This window comes from Montipora capricornis, chromosome 10 (genome assembly GCF_036669925.1).
Source record: "Montipora capricornis isolate CH-2021 chromosome 10, ASM3666992v2, whole genome shotgun sequence".
NCBI classification, from domain to species: Eukaryota; Metazoa; Cnidaria; class Anthozoa; order Scleractinia; family Acroporidae; genus Montipora; species Montipora capricornis.
In genome coordinates, this window is record NC_090892.1 from 51,422,987 (window position 1) to 51,442,986 (window position 20,000).

At 39.3% G+C, this 20,000-nt stretch overlaps 1 protein-coding gene across 9 annotated transcripts in view; it reads left to right on the forward strand.

Moving 5' to 3' along the window:
• LOC138019808 (histamine H2 receptor-like) overlaps positions 1–19,567 on the forward strand; it is a 29,338-nt gene extending 9,771 nt beyond the window's left edge. For 2 of the 9 annotated variants that reach the window (XM_068866704.1, XM_068866703.1), the window contains one exon: positions 15,756–19,567. In XM_068866704.1, coding sequence (XP_068722805.1) covers positions 16,158–17,378 — 1,221 coding nt within the window. In that variant the 5' untranslated portion in view covers positions 15,756–16,157 and the 3' untranslated portion in view covers positions 17,379–19,567. Of the gene's footprint in view, positions 1–5,146; positions 5,723–10,606; positions 10,628–10,721; positions 10,842–12,491; positions 12,798–12,934; positions 13,137–13,199; positions 14,211–15,755 lie in introns of those variants that run through there. The other 7 variants (XM_068866701.1, XM_068866708.1, XM_068866702.1 and 4 more) reach the window with 7 other exon arrangements.
• The last annotated feature ends 433 nt before the right edge of the window (positions 19,568–20,000 follow it).

The following is a 20,000-nucleotide window of genomic DNA, read 5'->3' on the forward strand; positions in this document are numbered from 1 at the left end:
AGATCTAAACCATGTGGTTTTATCACTACCCGATTTTATGGGAGTGGTGATCTCATCAAAGTACTCGATGTCGTCCGATTTGAAAAAGCAATCTTTCAGTTTGGCACTGCAAAAATAAATACATTATACTCAGAGCCATTTACAGCAATTCTATTGTAAAACATACGTTTGCCACCCCCAAAGTCCCCAGCTGTCGAATTGCATACAGTCGCAACAAAAATTAGAAACGGTTCACCTAAGTCTTTCAAAAGAAGTGTAGCCGATATTGATTTGGTCTCAGGTTGTATAGCCAACTCGGTTTGGAACCAGAAATAAAGAATTGTAGGTCTTTATTGAAAAAAATGCTGTAAAACAGTTGGGTAAACAATTTTAACTATGATGGTTCCAATCGAGACCATAAGATGTTCAAAGTATAACAAGTAACGATTACGTAACCGTGGCCATCTCGGAAAGAGATGTTCCTTTCTGCCAAACCACTATATATATGTAGACTATATATTTGGCATGGAAGCAAGTGATAACTTGAGATTCATTAAATTTGATTCATGGAGACGGCGTAAAATATACTATTTCTAATTTCGTGCGATAAACTGGTAAGATTCACTAAAACAGATTATCCTCAGAGACATCCTGTGGACAAACTCAGATTTACCATCTACTGACCACGAAGGCCGGGGTACATCTGACGCAAAAAGATTTATCTCTGATCAGAGATTTCAAATTTCTTAATCAGAAAAACTCGCGAATTGCGAAATTTTGAAGCATTTTTTCGAACACATAGTTGCGGAAATTCAATTTACTCGGACTAATTGAATCGGATATTCAACTCAGTAGCCACTATTATATAAGCTTTACATTCATGTTGGCCCTTATAAAATACCTTACAAGCTTGATTGTCAAAGAATTGATTGAAGTTGATGTTTTCTACTACCTGAGAAAACTTCATCCTGTTATGCGATGATTAATAGAAGGCCCATTTTGCATTTAAGAAATGCCATTAATTTCTTTAAGTGGATTTATAATAATCATGCAATTTCACATACAAGCCAAAAAATTCAATTGACAACTTTCAATATGCAAATATTTGACAGGCACCTTCTCGACAGTAAGCCTGAATATGAATAAACTGTAGGTGGAATACCCTTACCTACGGTTTACAAACCGTTCAAGATACTTTACACGAAAGCAGTAAACACAACTCATTTTTATTATCAGGAAATTTAATATTCATGTCCTTAGTGGAACATCAAAATAAGCTCTGGGCTTTTGGAGAGTACGCTATTATGTGCATACAGCTGTAAATCCGCAGGTTTTGGTATTACAAAACACAAATTATACTGAAACTACTAATTTAGTACACAAAATTAGAAGATAAATGTATACTGAAAGACCGTACATATGAGCTGACGATTTCCTTCGTGTACGATATAGACCCTTTCGCCAAAACGGTGCATGCTGGGTAATCAGGATAAAATGCATGATGAATGTACAGAGTTCGGAGTGGGGACTCCTATATGAAACAGACGGGGATGCTCGTCGTCTCGCTTAGGGGTGTAAATTTTGGATTTTGGTCTCGCTTAGGGTGTTCCGGGCAAAGCACCAATATTTTAAGCCGCCAAGATCTCGTTTAGTGTTCCGCGAAGAAACACAGAATTACGCGAAGAGAAACAGAAGTCAAATTTTCTTTTTAACTTGTTTTTAGGGGTCAAAATTTCCTTAAGCCGCGCCCAGATTAGTCTCCCTTAGGGGTCACAAAAAGCTTGAGCCACGCCCAGATGGTATCCTTTATGGGTTAAATTCAAAATTTCCGACGAGCATCCCCGTCTGTTCCATATGGGCCCCCCACCCCCCCCGTGGGGAAAATTACCATTTGTCATAAAGTTTCATCGATCAAATCAAGGTGAATGGGTGATTCTATTCTTATTTACCAGTATGAGCTGTGTTCAAGCTATTCGAGTCCGTGAAATGGAGAAATTTATATGCATACCGAAGTGCGGGCAGTCAAGCAATTGACGCTTCGTTGTTCGAGTCAAAATATTTCTTCTAGAGTCAATTAGACAGTCAGAAGTTGTGAGGCCTGGTCTGAATCCATATTGCTTTGGGGGAATCGTTTTCTTATTCGTAAAGTAGAACATTAGCTGATTAAAAATACATTTCTAAAATATTTTACTTATGGAAGATAGAACTGAGATAGGTCGATAATTATTACACACGAAACGAGAGCCTTGTTTAAAAATTTGAACAACTTTTGCAAGTTTCATACTATCAGGAAAGATGCCTTGATTGATAGAAAGATTAAGAATTGACATTGACATCGCTCTAGTTTGACCACTGCATTAAATTTAGACGTTTTAAACTTCATCGTCCAGTTTACCGGAGAGGAACACGAATTAATGCTCTGCCGGTTGATTGGTTTATCAATTAGACGACTATTATAGGCTTAATACGCTTGTCTCTTACTCCTCTTCTACCTTTTGATCAATTAAATGGAAGGGAATACCGGATTAAGATCAAGAAACTGAATAGATATATCCTGCCAAGATATTGCTCAATCAAAATTTTACTTGAGGCGGGAGGGGATTCCGGCTGGAAGTCCAACCTTAAGTTAAGCGTTAAACCTGTTTAAACCTTAAACCCGTAACATAATTTTTATGCTGTTTACCATGAAAGAAAAATGTAATGTAATTGCTGTGGTGAACGCTCCTTCAGTTAATCGAATCCAAATTTCTAATTTGAAACTTCAGACAACATCATTCTGCTATTGTCTCGTAGTTTAAAATAAAATTCAAATTATTTGTTTAATTTTTCATTATTTTTTCCTGGTTGTCTTGAGGTTGTTTCCGTGATTCCCTCGCTTTTTATTGACGAAAATCTACTTGACTAGCTCCCCAAATTTGTGAGTATTAGGTATTCAAAACCTTTTAATTAGTTACATAACATCTTTAAGGTTTTATTGCCTTTGCGTTAAATTTCTGTTCGCTGACTAAAGAAAAAGAAAATTCGACCCTAACCCTAACGGCTGAGTCAGCCGTTTCACACAGTCGAAATTTAATACGTCATAGCAAAATTTTGAATCTTTTACAGGACATGGGTGGAATTTTGCAGGAACCAGTTCGATTTAATTAAATGATGATGCTTACCAGATCGGATTTTTTTGAAAGGAGAAGGGGATTAAAATTAAAGCGTCGGAAATGATGGGGATCGAAAGGCTAAGCCTTGAGCATAAATTTAAATTTTTAAAGAATAATTAAAGAATTAAACAGGGAAACTTCTTATCGCAGGCACCTTGTAAAGTTCTTCAATACATGGGTCTTATTAGTTGTATAAGGTCAGTATTTTTTCTTATGCACAGTTCGCGTTCAATTTGCACCTGTGTATAGAAGCAAATGGGAATGCTATCATCCGTCGAGCACAAATTAATAGTTGGTCGCAGGTGGTTATAAATTTGCGAACGTGACGAGATTTAAAGATCTAAACCATGTGGTTTTATCACTACCCGATTTTATGGGAGTGATTTCATCAAAGTACTCGATGTCGTCCGATTTGAAAAAGCAATCTTTCAGTTTGGCACTGCAAAAACAAATACATTATACTCAGAGCCATTTACAGTAATTCTATTGTAAAACATACGTTTGCCACCCCCAAAGTCCCCAGCTGTCGAATTGCATACAGTCGCAACAAAAATTAGAAACGGTTCACCTAAGTCTTTCAAAAGAAGTGTAGCCGATGTTGGAACCAGAAATAAAGAATTGTAGGTCTTTATTGAAAAAAATGCTGTAAAACATTTGGGTAAACAATTTCAACTATGGTGGTTCCAATCGAGACCATAAGGTGTTCAAAGTATAACAAGTGACGATTACGTAACCATCTCGGAAAGAGATGTTCCCGGCTTTCTGACAAACCCCTATAAATATGTAGACTATATGTTTGGCATGGAAGCAAGTGATAACTTGAGATTTATTAAACTTGATTCATGGAGACGGCGTAAAATATACTATTTCTAATTTCGTGCGATAAACTGCTAAGATTCACTAAAACAGATTATCCTAAGAGAAATCCTGTGGACAAACTCAGATTTACAATCTACTGACCACGAAAGCCGGGGTACATCTCATGCAAGAAGATGAACGTGTATGCGTAAAATGAACTATTTTGGCATGAATTACGGAAGATGTAGCGTTTGCATTTAAATTTAACACTGATTTTAGTAAAAATAGTAATTGTCTACTCCATTTATTCCAAGTACGCCCACACCAAGCCGATGTAACACGATTCCGACAACTGTTGCCTGATCAAAAAAATGTTGAAGTTCTTGTTTAACTGAGTATCATGTTATATTGAATGGTGAAATGCACCCTTCAACATGTTGAACGCTGTTGAGCAAAAATTGAGATTAATTTAGATTTTAGCATTATTTTGCACTAAACATCTGTAATAGTCATGTCTCCCTGTTGCTGATTAGCAACTCAATACTATTGAGCAACGAATGGTACAATGGTAATGGACTTATATACCGCACAAACATGGCGGTTTACAATCCTATCACTTGGGTGAGATCGGACGTTAGCCTATAAAGGCAGCTCTCATGGCCACTAACAGTCGGCCACGCACGAATGTGGAAGGAGGACAGACCACGACACCGGGGGTATCCCCCCTGCTCTTCACCAAGAGTGTGTGGGTTTTTTAAGCGCATGGTGCTGGTTAATGCCGGGGAAGAGTTGTGAGACGGGGCCCACGATTTATAGTCCTTATCCGAGTAGATTTGAAAGTCTAAGAATTTGCAGATGTAGTTACAAAGGCAGAACTTTCTGCTTAATTGCCAACGAGTCAGGCCTTCTGAAGACAGAAGGCCTGGCGAGGCGGCAGCTTATAGAGCCGCGAGAAGATTTTTAGGCGGACGAAATCTCAGAAGCGCTTCAAATTTAATTGTAATGTAGACCAAAAGCTGTAATGTAGACCAAAGCGATCAAATATTGACCGTAGCGATAACCAATGAGAGTGCCGCACGAGTACGCCGCGTGATGTTTGCAGCTGCCAGATCACGCAAGCTTGGCTCGTTGGCACTTTAGCGACAGCTATAACTAGTTAATACTTGTGTTGGTCCGACCGGGGTATGAGCCGATTGAGTCAGCGATTGTCGGTAACAATTGGTAATAAGCGAGCGATTATTGCCAACGAGTCAGGCCTTCTGAAGACAGAAGGCCTGGCGAGGCGGCAGCTTATAGAGCCGCGAGAAGATTTTTAGGCGGACGAAATCTCAGAAGCGCTTCAAATTTAATTGTAATGTAGACCAAAAGCTGTAATGTAGACCAAAGCGATCAAATATTGACCGTAGCGATAACCAATGAGAGTGTCGCACGAGTACGCCGCGTGATGTTTGCAGCCGCCAGATCACGCAAGCTTGGCTCGTTGGCACTTTAGCGACAGCTATAACTAGTTTAGTTACTCGTTTGACAGTGTCAAGAGGCTATTGACCGCCACAGGATTCAACATTTGTGTTTTACGATGTTGCACCCACAATAAGGAGCTCGCTATTAAAAGCGCAGCATCTTGGTCGTCATTTGTTAGATGTCTGGACAAGCGTAGAGGACGATAAATTGGAAGAGACCGAGTAAAGCACAACGAATTTGAATGAACTTGAATGAACTTATTTAGTCACCGGCTAACACGCAACGTAAGGAAATTACAGAATACAGCCAGAATGATCTGTTACAAGCACAAGGTAAGACTGACAATGGGCGGTATTTTCTGGCTTCAAAACGTCAGTCTAACAGTACAATCTTGTCTCAATATCCCTTTTTTTTTGGGGGGGGGGGAGGGGGAGGGGGTTGGAGGGCTGGGAGGATGACAAGGATGTACATACATACATACATACGTTTATTGTAACTCCCAATTTGGGCTTTTCGGTTACAATGTCTAAAAATATATATAAATTGAAAAGAGAAAAAGGAATAATATAATAAACGTTACATTTAAAAGCTAGAATCAGTTACAAAAGACCTCTGAATATAATTTACAAGTTAACTGAACACAAATGTCCTCCACTTAATAGCTTCTGCGCTAAACGGCGCCTGAAGCATTTTACACTGTCCGCAGCTTTCAAATCATTACAAATACTGTTCCAAAGTTTACATCCACGATATGTAAACGAACGTTGTCCATATGACAGACGACATAAAGGGATGTGTAAAAGATTGCATGATCGCGTAGCCCTAGTATGAATTTGAGAGCGAGATACAAATATATTAGCCAGATATTTCGGGACTAAATTATTAAGACATTTATATACCATTACAGCATCGTTGAGAAGGAGTCTGTCCTTAACAGTGAGCCAGTTGAGGGATCTTATGCCGTCTGAGATGTGGTCATATTTCCTGAGACCTAACACGATACGCGCAGCAAAATTCTGTACTAATTGGAGTTTCTTCACATTACTTTGAGATATGTTAGCCCATACAGTTGAGCAATAAAAGAGTTTACTGAAAACAAAAGCGTTCATCACTAATAAAAGAGAATTTCTGTCCAGAAGGTGTTTAATTCTACTGATCTGTTTTAACTTAAATAGACAATTAGAGGTAGTTTTAGCAACATGATCGTTGTAAGTTAAGGACTGGTCGATGAGAACACCGAGGTCCTTAGCCACAGAAACTGGTGTTATTTCCTTCCCTAAAAGTGAGATCGACACTGGAGGCAATTTACGCAGTAATTGAGGCACTCCCACGAGTAAGACTTTGGTTTTCTCCGGATTAATTAGTAAGGAATTTTGGCAGCACCATCTACAAATTTCTCTTAGGTCTTCATTCAAACAGCGGAATGCATAGCTTATGTCAGTTGAGCGGAAAGAAAGGTAAAGTTTACTGTCATCAACGTAACACACAGACTTACAATGGCCTGGAACAGCCAGGAGATCGTTTACATAGATGGTAAATAGTACAGGTCCCAATATAGAACCTTGTGGAACTCCATATTTTAGGGGAAGAGAGGCTGAAACAGCATCCACAATCCGTACTCTTTGGCTACGACCAGACAGGTAACTGTGAAACCACTCCAGGCTAGATGACGTAATACCTATTTGTTGTAGTTTCTGAAGGAGAATATCGAGTCGGACACTGTCAAATGCCTTAGACATATCTAACAGAACAACAGCAGAGACTTCACTCTTATCGATAGACATAAGAAAATCATCTGTTACATGTAAAAGAGCAGTTTCTGTAGAATGAAATTTACGATTGCCACTCTGGTGCTCAGACAACTTCTTATTGGTGGTTATGTAGTCAACAAACTGACGGTGAGCTAGCTTCTCAGACACCTTGGATAATATAGGCAGTAATGAAATAGGTCGGTTGTTACATGGATCTTCGAAACAGCCCGACTTTAACACGGGAACAACCTCGGCCATTTTCCATGCCTTCGGAAATGTAGGATGTCATACATGTCTCGACAGTTTTATTGCCAACGAGTCAGGCCTTCTGAAGACAGAAGGCCTGGCGAGGCGGCAGCTTATAGAGCCGCGAGAAGATGTTTAGGCGGACGAAATCTCAGAAGCGCTTCAAATTTAATTGTAATGTAGACCAAAAGCTGTAATGTAGACCAAAGCGATCAAATATTGACCGTAGCGATAACCAATGAGAGTGCCGCACGAGTACGCCGCGTGATGTTTGCAGCCGCCAGATCACGCAAGCTTGGCTCGTTGGCACTTTAGCGACAGCTATAACTAGTTAAGGATTGTATATTTATGTGATAATAACAAAACCGTTTTAAATGGGATCGGCTTTCAGTTCAATTTTACTACCAAAACATTTGAATCAATGTCTCCTTTTAGCGTTTTTGATTGTGTAATAGTAAGCCGGACATTTGGAAAACGTTTAAAGGTTATTTAGTATATCCTGGCTTTCCTTACACAATAACCGTGATCAAACAATGTCAACAATAAATTTCCTCCAGTGCGACTGAAATACATGGCAGGCCGCTTAAGAGGCGCCGCGGCTTTTCCATGTTTTTCCGTAAATTTGCCGTCGTGGATTACCACATCTTTCTTTTTTTACTTCCTTTCTTCCTATGTGGCAAACGAAGGAAGGACCACCCCGGCCAACTCGTTCTTGAAAAGCTATATATATCATCCAACGCTAGATAAGCAGATAAGCAGACCATTGCATTTAAGAAATACAAACAAGTTGGCTTTCAATTTTGAATCGAAGCAAAGTCGTTTACGGTCCTCTGTCTGAAAGTAACATTTAAAATACCATCAAAATATTATTTGACTGACTTAAACTCTCAAAGTTCAAAGAAAAGTTTACCTTGATCGATGAAAGAAGGATTAAAATATCAAAGAAAATATAGTCACATTACTTACATATCATCTGAAATGCAATTTAGATTGCGGAAGAAGAATTTAAATAACCGCGGACGTGTCAGAAGTACCCAACGAGAGAATATATATATGGTCTATATTCGGTTATATAAACGGTTATATAACAATATATTGAGAATATATTGATGAAACTGAATGAACTTGAGTATGAGTATCGAAATTCAATTATTTTGTCGTTCACTAGAGGTAAGATCGCAAACAAGGATGCAAGCAAAGCTCACAAATAACAAGTCTGCAACCAATTTTATAACAAGGACAAAATAATTTTTAAAACATGTACAGCAAAAGCACGTGAAAATATGTTTAGCTTTGAAAGTGCGATATTAGTCTCTGGAAACAAACGAAACGCTATTATCTTTGCATGAAAACATCTATTTTGATGTGGGTGTTTAAGGCCGACCTTACTAAAACATGAAAAAATAATCGGTCGAGAACGTTATTACATGTGTTCATTTAATAATTTGGACACAAGCTATGCGGAGTTGTGACGCGTGACGTCTGGTTTGCAATCGAAATTCTTCTAATGTCCACAATTTATTCGTTTAATGCTCATTTCTATTCTAGGATAAATCAGATAAATGACTTTTACAAAGACGCTGTAATCCAAGATAATGCCCTATTTCGGTTAAAAAATTGTTCCATGCAAAACAAAAAAAAAATTTCTCTCTTAGCGGGATGTCTGCAAGCAGTGTTCTCTTCCTTTACGGGATTATCACCTATACAAATTGACAAGATCTAAGTTGGCTTGATGGATCGCGACTGGTAATTCGAGCACTGCACCGGTAATGCAATGATCGCTTGTTCAAATGTATATGGGACCTTCTTTTCAAACATAATGGCGGCCATCTTGAATTTTGGTGTTTTGAGAAAGATATTATGGGCTGTCCACGGGTGAACTGCATCAAGAGATATAACGAAATCGAACAACGGTCTTAATTTGAAAAGTTAATGTTATCCCTATATCCTACATAACTGATAAAAATGAGTGGAATCCGCGTTTAGTTTCCAATGAGCATTTATATAACCGTTTTCGTAAATAAAGGGATAGAATTCAATGTATTGGTCAAAAAAGGCATTTGGCATTTTCCTGGTTGCCCAAGGGGAAATTGCATCAAGAAGTGATCAAGGTGATCCCTTGTTTTGGTCAAAACTTTTAAAATACTTATTTCTAGATCCTCTGCAATTAATATTTACAGCATGAATAAGAACCGCGGTTTCACTGAATGCGTATTTTCCCTTAGGCGTTTCAACTAGCAGACCGCTTCCGTGATCTTCGAGAAGAAATGACAAAGTCGCATCGAAGCCAATTGCACGCAATTTTAATCTTCCTAAGCACTCCTCCCAGAACATCCTGTCAGTTTATGGTCTATCACTACATCTAGGTGACAAAGAAAGCCGTAAAAATACCGAACACGAATTTATTTTTCAACTGGGAACCCTCAATCCCTATATGGAATAAAATGAACCCTTTTCATTCAATTAATAGATTCGTGTATGTCAGTCACCACAGTTCTACCAATGGCAAGGCTGGAGTCGGGCTGACAGTTTTAGAGAAACGCGCGTGTCGATTTGACAATAGGACATGCGTACAAAATAGAAGCAATCAAAATTTGCGGAGATCAAGAACGTACGATTCGTGCTCCGAAAATGTCGGGTCGAGAAATCGCAGCGTGTAAAACCGGCCTTTACCTTTATAGACTTCACTAGTTTGGTAAAACCAGTTTTTCGTGTTTCACTCCCCACTGATGCAGCATCATAACCCATGACGGACTTCTGACAAAATACACTGACGAACTAATGACACATCCAAACATTCTGTTTTGAATGGCCATGTCGGTTTTTCTTAAAATCTACCTATTAATTTAACTTGTAATCAGACGTACTACCCAATCAGTCATGTTCAGCACTTTCAGTCTTGCTATCATCTGATTCTTCCCTCGCGGTGAGGACATTATTCCATTTGATATCTGAAACTGGAGTTGTTCCTTGATGAAATCAATTGAAAAAATTAAGTATACAACGTTGCATTGTCATTAGTCAATTAAACAGAAGCTTGATTTTCGTGTTATTGTTGTTGTTTTTTTCTTTTTTTTTTTCTGGAGATTCTTTTTACGCATATTCTCAAAATGATCTCTTCCAAGTAATAAGTTATGGTGGCTAATTTAGTTGGGTAATCATTCTTCACACAGCTGTATGACCCTCACTTGAATAACAGATTTCTGCGGCCGGTTGATAAAAGCAATTTTGGAAAGATAAGTATGTTTTGAATAATGGAATCTGGTCCATTTCCTCAATAGACCAAACATGCACCCATGACATGTTGTACTAGATAAACACCATCCAATCCTATAGAAACAACCATTCGTTCCATGGTATGAATTGCATTATATTTGATTCTCTTCTCCTATGGCTTTACATGCGTCGGTGGTCAGCCGTGTTTCACGGTATAGATCTAGGCTAAATTCATGTGGTAAGTTTTCAGTTTCTTTTAAGCGAAAAAAAAAAGATTGTTCTCACGGTTTTTGTCGAAGATCTTTCTATCATCTCAGCACTTCAGTATAGGTTAGGTTTATGCGGACAAAAGATGGATTGCTCTAGACCAATCTGATCTTATAACCGAGGCTCTTCAAGTGCATGGGAAAGACTGGAGAATCTACGAACACGATTTCTGTGGTTGCTCAAATCGCAACAATTTTATTTTGTCAGATTTCAAAACCGGCAGATGTCTCGTGGGTTGGTTCAACTGAATTCCAATCAAAAGTATATTTCGAATTTTCACGTGGGTGTTTTGATAGTCAAAAACAGAAAGGAGTGGTTAGAAATGACTTGAGTACCTTTGCTTCTCAAAATGAAGAACAGCTCTTTATCTGCCTGGGGTGTGTTTCTGAAGGCAGGATGTAAAATTTCTCATTTTCATTAGGTTCGTAGAAGTGAACCACATGATTTAAATGAAAAGAAAAGGAGAAGGAGTATCGATCCAGTTCGGGACTAATGACAACTAATTATTGCCCCAAATTAACCAGTTCGCATTTTATTTGAAAAGGAGTGAGTTCAGTCGGTCGTTTACATTAACCTACGCAGTTCTAGGTTATTCAAAAGATATGTTGCAGCCAGCTGTACAGTGTACTGAACTCCCGATGGAAAAAAAAAACAAAGGAGAGAATGCATTAGCAGCTTATCTCTTATTGTCGGGCAGCAATATAGATTCAACAAGATAGGACCGGGCCAAGGTCAGCCCTCCACTTCTCAGCCATCAAAAAAACAACACCAGTTATGGTCGATGATATCCGTCATAAGCGCACGATTAATGGGTCATCTTGTAACTCAGAACATGAAATAACTTCACAAATGCGGGAAAGCTTGGGCCATCGAAATCTGGATGCCCATAATACTAAGGAAACAATTCGTGCTTCAAAAAACGTTAACAATTACAATGTCACGATAGCATGAAAATGTTAAGAGTGCTGACTGTCAAAAGGAGATTATCACAACCAGGCATGTCAGAATGAGAGTTGTACAAAGCAGAGGTGCCGCGAGTTCTGACATTTCAATCGACTTTTGTTTGTTTTTAGTTGATTAATAATTTTAAAAATAGGCTAAAAGAGATGATCTCTCCGAACATGGTAATCTCCGTGGGATGATATACCTGGGACTTGCTGCTTTCCAAGCAAAAAAATGCAATTGTTTTGTCCGGTATAGTCTATAACAAACCATTAAGCGAGGCTAGGTGGTTTCGTTTCGGGAACTACCAACTGACTGTTTGTTTGGTGAACAGGGAGCATCTTGGCAGCCCCGACACAGATCCAATAAGGTTCATACTGATTGGACTCGTCCTTTAATGCCTGGCTTCGGTGGAAGGGGAGTACGTTGCCCCAGAGCCATGCATGATCTTTCTAGCTATACCGTATTTTCCTTAGAATTCAGTGCATCCTAGTGTCGTGTTAAGTTCCTTTCTTTTAAAATGATAGTTCGAGGAATCGATTAAGTAAACGAGAGCAGTGGCGATGAGGATTTCAGCTGATAAAATTTTCCATTTACATAAACATTTCCCCAGGTTGATCAACCTTAAAACTGTTTTTCTTTTCACTGTGTCATTCTAAACTCCACTTTATGCATATAGGTCATACCGGTGGAAACACTTTTTAGAGATGATGAAAGTCCGCTTATGAATAAAAACAAAGAGTTACATAACAATTCTCGAGACAAGCTAGTTCAAACGTTGTACGTGACCCAACCTCGGGGTTCAGAGAAAACTTGAAGTGCGTCAGTATCGCGCGAGATGACAGCAAGGTGAGATAAACGTAGAGGAGGCGGCCTAGGGGTCTTCTTGATCCGCACGAAACGAGGGCGAAATAAATCTGGAAGGGAGGCAAAGGTTTTGGAGGAGGTGGGGAAAGGAGGAAGCCGCGAAGGACTGTCCCCAGAGGTCAGTTTGTAAATTAATGTGTCTTACGATGCGAAACGCATTTTCTGTCTGTAGCAAAACAGGCTACTTTCTATAAGGATTACTCGAAGCAAGTTTCTTGATTGCGACGATGGTCAACATTTAACCATATTGGTGTTGCATGTAGTTGTATAATGTGGCTAATCAAATTACAAAGAACCCACTCACCCAGGGAAAGTCATTAAGAAGGAGACGAGGGAATCAATATTCGCCAGTCCAGGGGATATTGCTGGTTCCTATTTCTTTCTTTCTTGTTTTTTTTTTTGTTGTTTTGTCGCGACTGACTCCACTTGAATCTCGCAGGATCAGTGCAATTGCATGGTAAGTGCAAATTTCAACTGAAAAAAGCAGGTCCCTTATTTTCAATAAGTATTTCGTCACCAAAGTAATGACAAAACAACTTAGTCTCAGTTCGGCCGGGAGAACCTTCATAATCTTTTTTTTTTCTCTCCCTCTGCATAATGCCGCTCTCTGATAAGCTTAATTCTTAATTAAATCGCCATTACAGACAAACTCGCTTTTTTAGCTACAGAGTGAATGTTTACGGACTGTCGCTCAATGGTATATCTTCTTGCTTTTATCTCTTCATTCTCGGCATTGATAACAGTTCATGCGGACCGCTAATGCTTAACCAAATATTTGTTATACGTTAATGTAGAATGCGCATCCTTCTTTAACGGCCGCGTTCCTGTGAACCGTTTGACATTGTCAGGGACCCGTTACATCTGGGCTTTATTCCAACACGGATACAAATGCTCTTAGATTGACGGATTCTATCTGTGCCATTTTCTGTCTGTTGTTCTGCCTAGTGTTTCTCTAAGACACCCATTCATTTGCTTAGGAAAATACAACAAGTCACTTGAAACACGCCAACATTCATTCTAAAGCATATTAATCCGATACTTGAATGCTGGCCTGAGAAACCAAACAAATTATCAAGATAAAAACCTTTCCCTAATACCAGCACAAAGCGTTTATCGAGTCCGTCCAACCATATTTATCATGCCTGTCAAGTAACGATTTATCAGACGAAAAAAAGGAAAGCTTTCTCCAGCGATCGAATTATTTCGATTTTGGCCATAGTAATTTGGTCTAATTTTAATCAGCGGTACGGGTAACAGCAAACCTGAAAAAAGCGACGGAGCAGTTTACTTGCTTTTGTTTCCGAATAGTGATATTTGTCGTTGTGTCTTGAAAGTGTCCAGTAGTGAACTTACTCAAAACATATGCCAGAAAGTTCCTATCAAAACAGCGGGGCTAATAGCGACTTATTTAAGAAAGAGCCAGTTGATCGCTATTCTATTCAGTAAGCCACCCACGCCAAACATAAGGATAATTCATTCAAGTTTTTGCCTTGGAAACTACCACGCTCTTTGGTTTGAATATCCAGTAAAGGTATTTATGGATTTCTTTTGTGTTATCATATCTTGTAAATTAAGCCCCATTCATGGATTAACTTGGCTTATGAAAAGTATTGTCTTGGACGTTTTCCTACTCATGCAAGCATCTTGGAATATAATGCATTCCCAAGGGGAAAGACATGAAAAATATTGTTTATCACGAAAAATACGTCTTTCCGAAAAAGTGAGAAGTTTATAGACGTCTTGCAATGAAGAAGTTGTCATTGTGGTCACCAACATTATCAGAGATAATATAAATCGTCGTTGGGGAACATCACTTTAGCGGTCAAGGGCGTGAAATGGTTGTCACATAAACGTGTTGCTGGGCACCCCCCTAAAAGAAATTTGGCTAGAGGATTGAAACCTCTTGGCTTCCCCTATTTTCCATTCCATTTGGTGGCAGTAAAAAAATAAGGAAATGCCCATATGGGTCACATGTGATGGTTAAGTAAATGGCATTTTGTTTTTGTCTTAAAGCAACAGTGAGTAATTCAACCCAAGAAAGCCGACGGTCCAGAACAGTTCTTAAAATCTGAGATCGAAGCAATATTCACCTTTTGACTAATATTTCATTGTTTCTTGTAGTCTTGTGAAATTCCCTACGGGTCTTTTAACGCGAATACATATTGCATTTAACCGAGTTACTCGGCCTATTCAGTAATTTCAAAAACACAGTAAAGTATAGTAATTGATAGACGGACTTTGTGCCACTGAGGCTCTGTCAGGGTAAATTCAGACAAGCTACATGGCCTAAAAGGTAGAGACAGCACGTAAAGTGAAAACGCGACAAACGACATCCCTTCTTGAAATTTCCTTTGATTTGCGACAGCAACGTGAAACATTGACAAAGCACCTACACGAGTTCTTTTAAAATTCAGACAAGCTTCACGGGACTCCCCTTCCCCTGCAGGGCCTCCCCACTTGATTTGTTAGCAGAGAAACTTGTATCAAACCAAAGTTAGGCGATTTGAACTTAAAGTTTGGCGTTTTATTGTACTGGAGTCGAAACTTCTTAACTACAATTCAGATAATTCCAGTCCTCATGCCCTCCTGATGGTAATATTGGTCGCTTTGCTTAAATTAAAAGAATTAAAAGAACAAACTACATCGAATAATGCCCGGCATTAAATATACAGTACATTAACAGAATATTTTTGATTAAGCTAATGGAACTTCTTTCTACTTCCATCAGAACCAGCGTTCGATAATTTCGTTCCTGGCTCTAGTCTTAAGTGAGGCATAATCACAACTGCGACATTTATTTTCTACACAGTTCCCTGTTGAGTATGGAATGTTAACTGCTTTGGAGTTATTCAGTATTTCGCGGAAACATTGTTCACCCGTTCGCCGCTAATTAAGGTTACAGCAATGTACAATGGGATTAACCCCTCCAGTTAGATAAAAGTCTTCAAATTCAATGTTTGGGCTTTGTAAAAGCTCCAATGACGTACATCGGCTCCCAGTTTGTCACAAATGTTAACTCTTGAAGCAGCGTAAATAATTGTGACGCCACTTACACTTTCCTTGTTCTGTTTTTCAGATAAGAGAAGTCCGCCTTGATCCTTTGTTTGCTTTGCTGTTTGCTGAAGTCAATAAATTCTTCAGCTCGCCCAACTAGAAAGAATGATTATCAAGGGAGACATTACTATTCACATCGGAAACTTTTGACGTCAAAATATCGAAGTTCCTGGATATTTACGCACGGACTGAACTAAAACTGAGTGTAGTCTATCCAGTTGATTAAATTCAAAGCAAAGATTGGAAGTTCACAATTTCATCTTACATCCTCGATTTTACTGCCGATTGCAAGAAAAGTACAGAAAGGAACAAACAAACCCGAAACTTTTTTGTTAGAGTGAAATTCTAAATTCAGAAAAGAAACCAGGCAAACGGGTCTATTCGCAATAGCCGACTTGGAAAAAACGCTGCTAATTTCATAACAATGAATAACTCTGTGGGCCAAACCATTTTGACAAAGGCAATGGAAATTACAGAAGTCTTTATGGACAACTGCGAGCAACAAGTCCAGGGTGACTTCATCCTGCAGACCGCTTTTTTAATCCTCATCATGATTGTGACTTTCCTCGGTAACTTCTTGGTATGCCTAACAGTGTATCTTCACCGACGACTTCGCTCTGTCACCAACTATTTCATAGTGTCACTTGCCGTGTCAGACCTGTTGGTTTCTGTCACGTCGCTGCCTTTTCGTATCCACCAGACTCTTCACAATGGTGTCTGGTGCCTTGGCTACCACGTCTGCCTAACCTGGATCATAGTTGACATCATCTGCAGTGGTGCTTCCATTTGTAATCTCGCAGCCATTTCCATAGATCGCTACATTGCTATCGTGCATCCGTTTCGATACCATTCCGTCATGACCAACACCGTCGCCTGGGTGATAATTGGAGTAGTGTGGACTTATTCGGTGACTTGGGCAGCTCTTTCCTCGTTTAATTGGTCTAATCCAGAAGGGGCACATTTTATTACAACGGAAGTGTGTAAGAAAACGGACAGACTATTTTACACGGTTGTCACTGTTTTTGCCTTTTACTTGCCTCTGGCGATAGTTCTGGTAATGTACGGGTTTGTGTTCCGCGTGGCAATGAATCAGGCTCGAGCTGTTGCTTCACTGCAACCTGTCGACACCCGTGATGGCCGTACTCCTCGAAGATTCTCAATAAACATCGTCCGAGAGGTCAAAGCCGCTAAAACCCTGGCCATCGTCATTGGGGCATTTACTATCTGTTGGTTTCCATTTTTCACGTTTCTCTTGATCAGCTTATGGAATCTGAAAATACTAAGGCCTCCATATCTATCAGAGGAAGCCCTAAAGGGTCTTCGCGGCACATTCCTGTACGTCTTACCAGCAATCAACAGCACACTGAACCCGATTATTTATGCTTTATTTAACAGGGAATTCAGGATTGCATTCTTTCGATTGCTTCAGAGAACATTTCGTAGGCAAAGTCTCGCGAGATCTCACTCAGCAACCGCAAACGAGGATTCGTCTCAACATACCATAAACACGAATATGACAAATGGAAGCCCCAAAAGCCCGAAGCCGTGCAAAAAAAATGGGCATCAGAAAAAGATGATGAAAATTCATGAGGTGTACGCGGAGCGGAGCTCCGAGGGAAATGCAGAAACTCCAAAACAAGTATGAAAATGTTGATAACAACATCGTTTCGTAACACTCATCTGCAGATCACTTTTACGTGACTTAAATTAGGTATAACGAGAGCCTGCATGGGACAAAAGAATCTTGACAGTAAGAAAGATTCTAAAGTCTCGGAAAACCTTACACATGCTTACACGCGAACGCAACTGACTTGAAATGATTTACGTGTCATCCGGCATCATGGTACTGGTTGAATTTTCAACAGGCGCTGTTTTAATGAGAAACGGTTGTTTCAGTGAAACGTCAATTGGCCTTAAGACTTACAGATGTCCAGGAGCCATAGGGCGACCTATTACTTTGAACGCTTGTAGCTTGAGGAGTCGGGTCTTCTATACCATTTCAAGTAGTGTTTTGTCGACGCAATGGTGAGACAATGACGGGGCTATTTTCATCTTATGACTGAGCAAAGATTAAAATCGACTGTACTAAAATCTAAACCGAAATAATTGGGCTTTTGCATTGTGACGCCATTTAACCATAATTACTCTAAACCTTGCTTACCATGCCTGCGTTCTTGAAGAAAATGGGTTTTGTCATTCCGACCCGACAGAGGTTTAACAGTTAAAGTGGTAACGGACAAAAAATTTAAAAAGAAGAAGAGGATAACACCAAAGAAGAAGAAAGGACTCTGATAATTACAATTTTCATAAAGGAAATAGCTATATAGCGTCTTTCATCAAAATTCATCAAATTGTTATATGGTAGAGGGTCCTCATCATGCGCAACAAGGGCTATTGATTTTTTTAAACGATCTATTTATAGGGCGAGAACGCAGTTGTAATTAAATTCAGTCGTATTTTCCATCCGGGAGACCGAACTGACAAACCGAACAACCTGTGCTCGCAGAAAGTTTCAATCAAAGCTGAAAAAAGGTTTTGTTGGTTTGACGTTGATTAAGGACAGGTTTCACGAAGACCTGTAGCTGTTTAAAATTCAGTGTAGCTCAAACGTTTATCGCCGGATTGAATTAACTCCTACATAGAGTCATGAGTCAAGATAGAATCATGAACTAGCTGGTTGCTTTTCTTTAGTTTCTTTTCTATAAAGCTTTCAAGTGATTTGGATTTTTCTCTTTCTATTCGCGGTCCAATAAAAGGGTCGTAACGAGATATATTTTTTCGTGACTGATCCCATATTTTTACTCAAAATGTTGATCCCTGGGACCCGTTTCTCAAAAGTCCCGAAACTTTACGGGGCGTTTTCGGGTGTCACAATTCCCTTTGTATCTCAAGAACGGAGAGGATGTAATTCGTCAAAATTCACAGTTATTTTCCTTTTTGTTGCCTTGAAAACATGTTAAAAGATCGGCTTTCTAAAACAAGCGGTTGGCAATTTCACCAATGGCTTTTCGGGCCCGAAAAGTTTTCGGGACTTTCGAGAAACGGGCCCCTGATCCCAAAGATGATGAGAATTTTGATCCCAGAACCTGAAAAAATTTGATCCCTGATCCCTCATTCCATGGAAAATACTGCTGATCCCAATCCCACGCGTTGTAATTCCAGATCCCAGGGCTGTGATCCCTGATCCCATCATATACCTCATTACGACCCTGCCAATAAGCTTAGAGATTTAAATGCATCTGTTCATGAGAAAGGAAAAAGGGACTGATCGCAACCAAAGCTGATGACATTGTGCCCGATTAAAAACCGAGATACAATCACCATGATTTACAAATTTCGTCCTGTATATAAACAGTCGTGATTAACGATTTTCCTTGGAGCGGAAAAAAAACATAGTATATCGTGGGGAAATTAGTCAATACAACAATGAAATCTTTTGTGTACATCAATCAGTTTTAACTCATTAATTAATACATTTCATGCCGGGCTGATCTCTATCATTTAATTCGTTTCTATTATTGTACGCGTCTTGTTGTAACAGACTACTCCATGTAATATCGCATTAATCAAATAATGGATGAACTATTGCGTTGTAAACGAGTTTAGATGACTAACGTTACTTACGTAGCTTTGGTAGCGAAGATTTGTTTTGGCTAAAATTAAGTGGCGCAGCCAGAGGGCACTCCCTTGCACCTTTTCTAGAGGATAGTTTTGTTGTTGTTTGTCATTTTTTTACTGAAATGCAATCTTGAATAAGCGTGCGCGATCGAGCGGTCTTTCATCTCTCTCAAGCGGCTGAAAACATACTTGCGAAATACAATGATTACTTCTGAATCAGTAAAAGAAATGTTCACTGCATAGTTCTTTCAACATTCAAATTAATGTGCACAACGTGAGATCATCGTCATCGATGTACAGATGAAATCATTGATGTCTTTGCTGCAGAGCATCCTCGCCGCCTGTTACTTGCGCACATTTTGAATACGATGACAAAGAAAACTAATAATTATTATGAACGATGTCAGGCCACTTATAATCCAATACGTATGTTTTCGCCCTATTCATTTTCGAAATTCTGAAAAAAAGTATTTTGGCCCATTTTGGCCCATTTTTTTGGCCATGCCCTGGCTACGCCCCTGAAAATTGGTAAGGTGGTCATATATAGGGCAGAGATCGTCTTCAAATCCGCTGACGATCGAACGTTTGCCTTTACTAGAAATCTAAAGATTTTGGCTTCAGCCAGGAGCCTATGACCAAGAGCTTACAA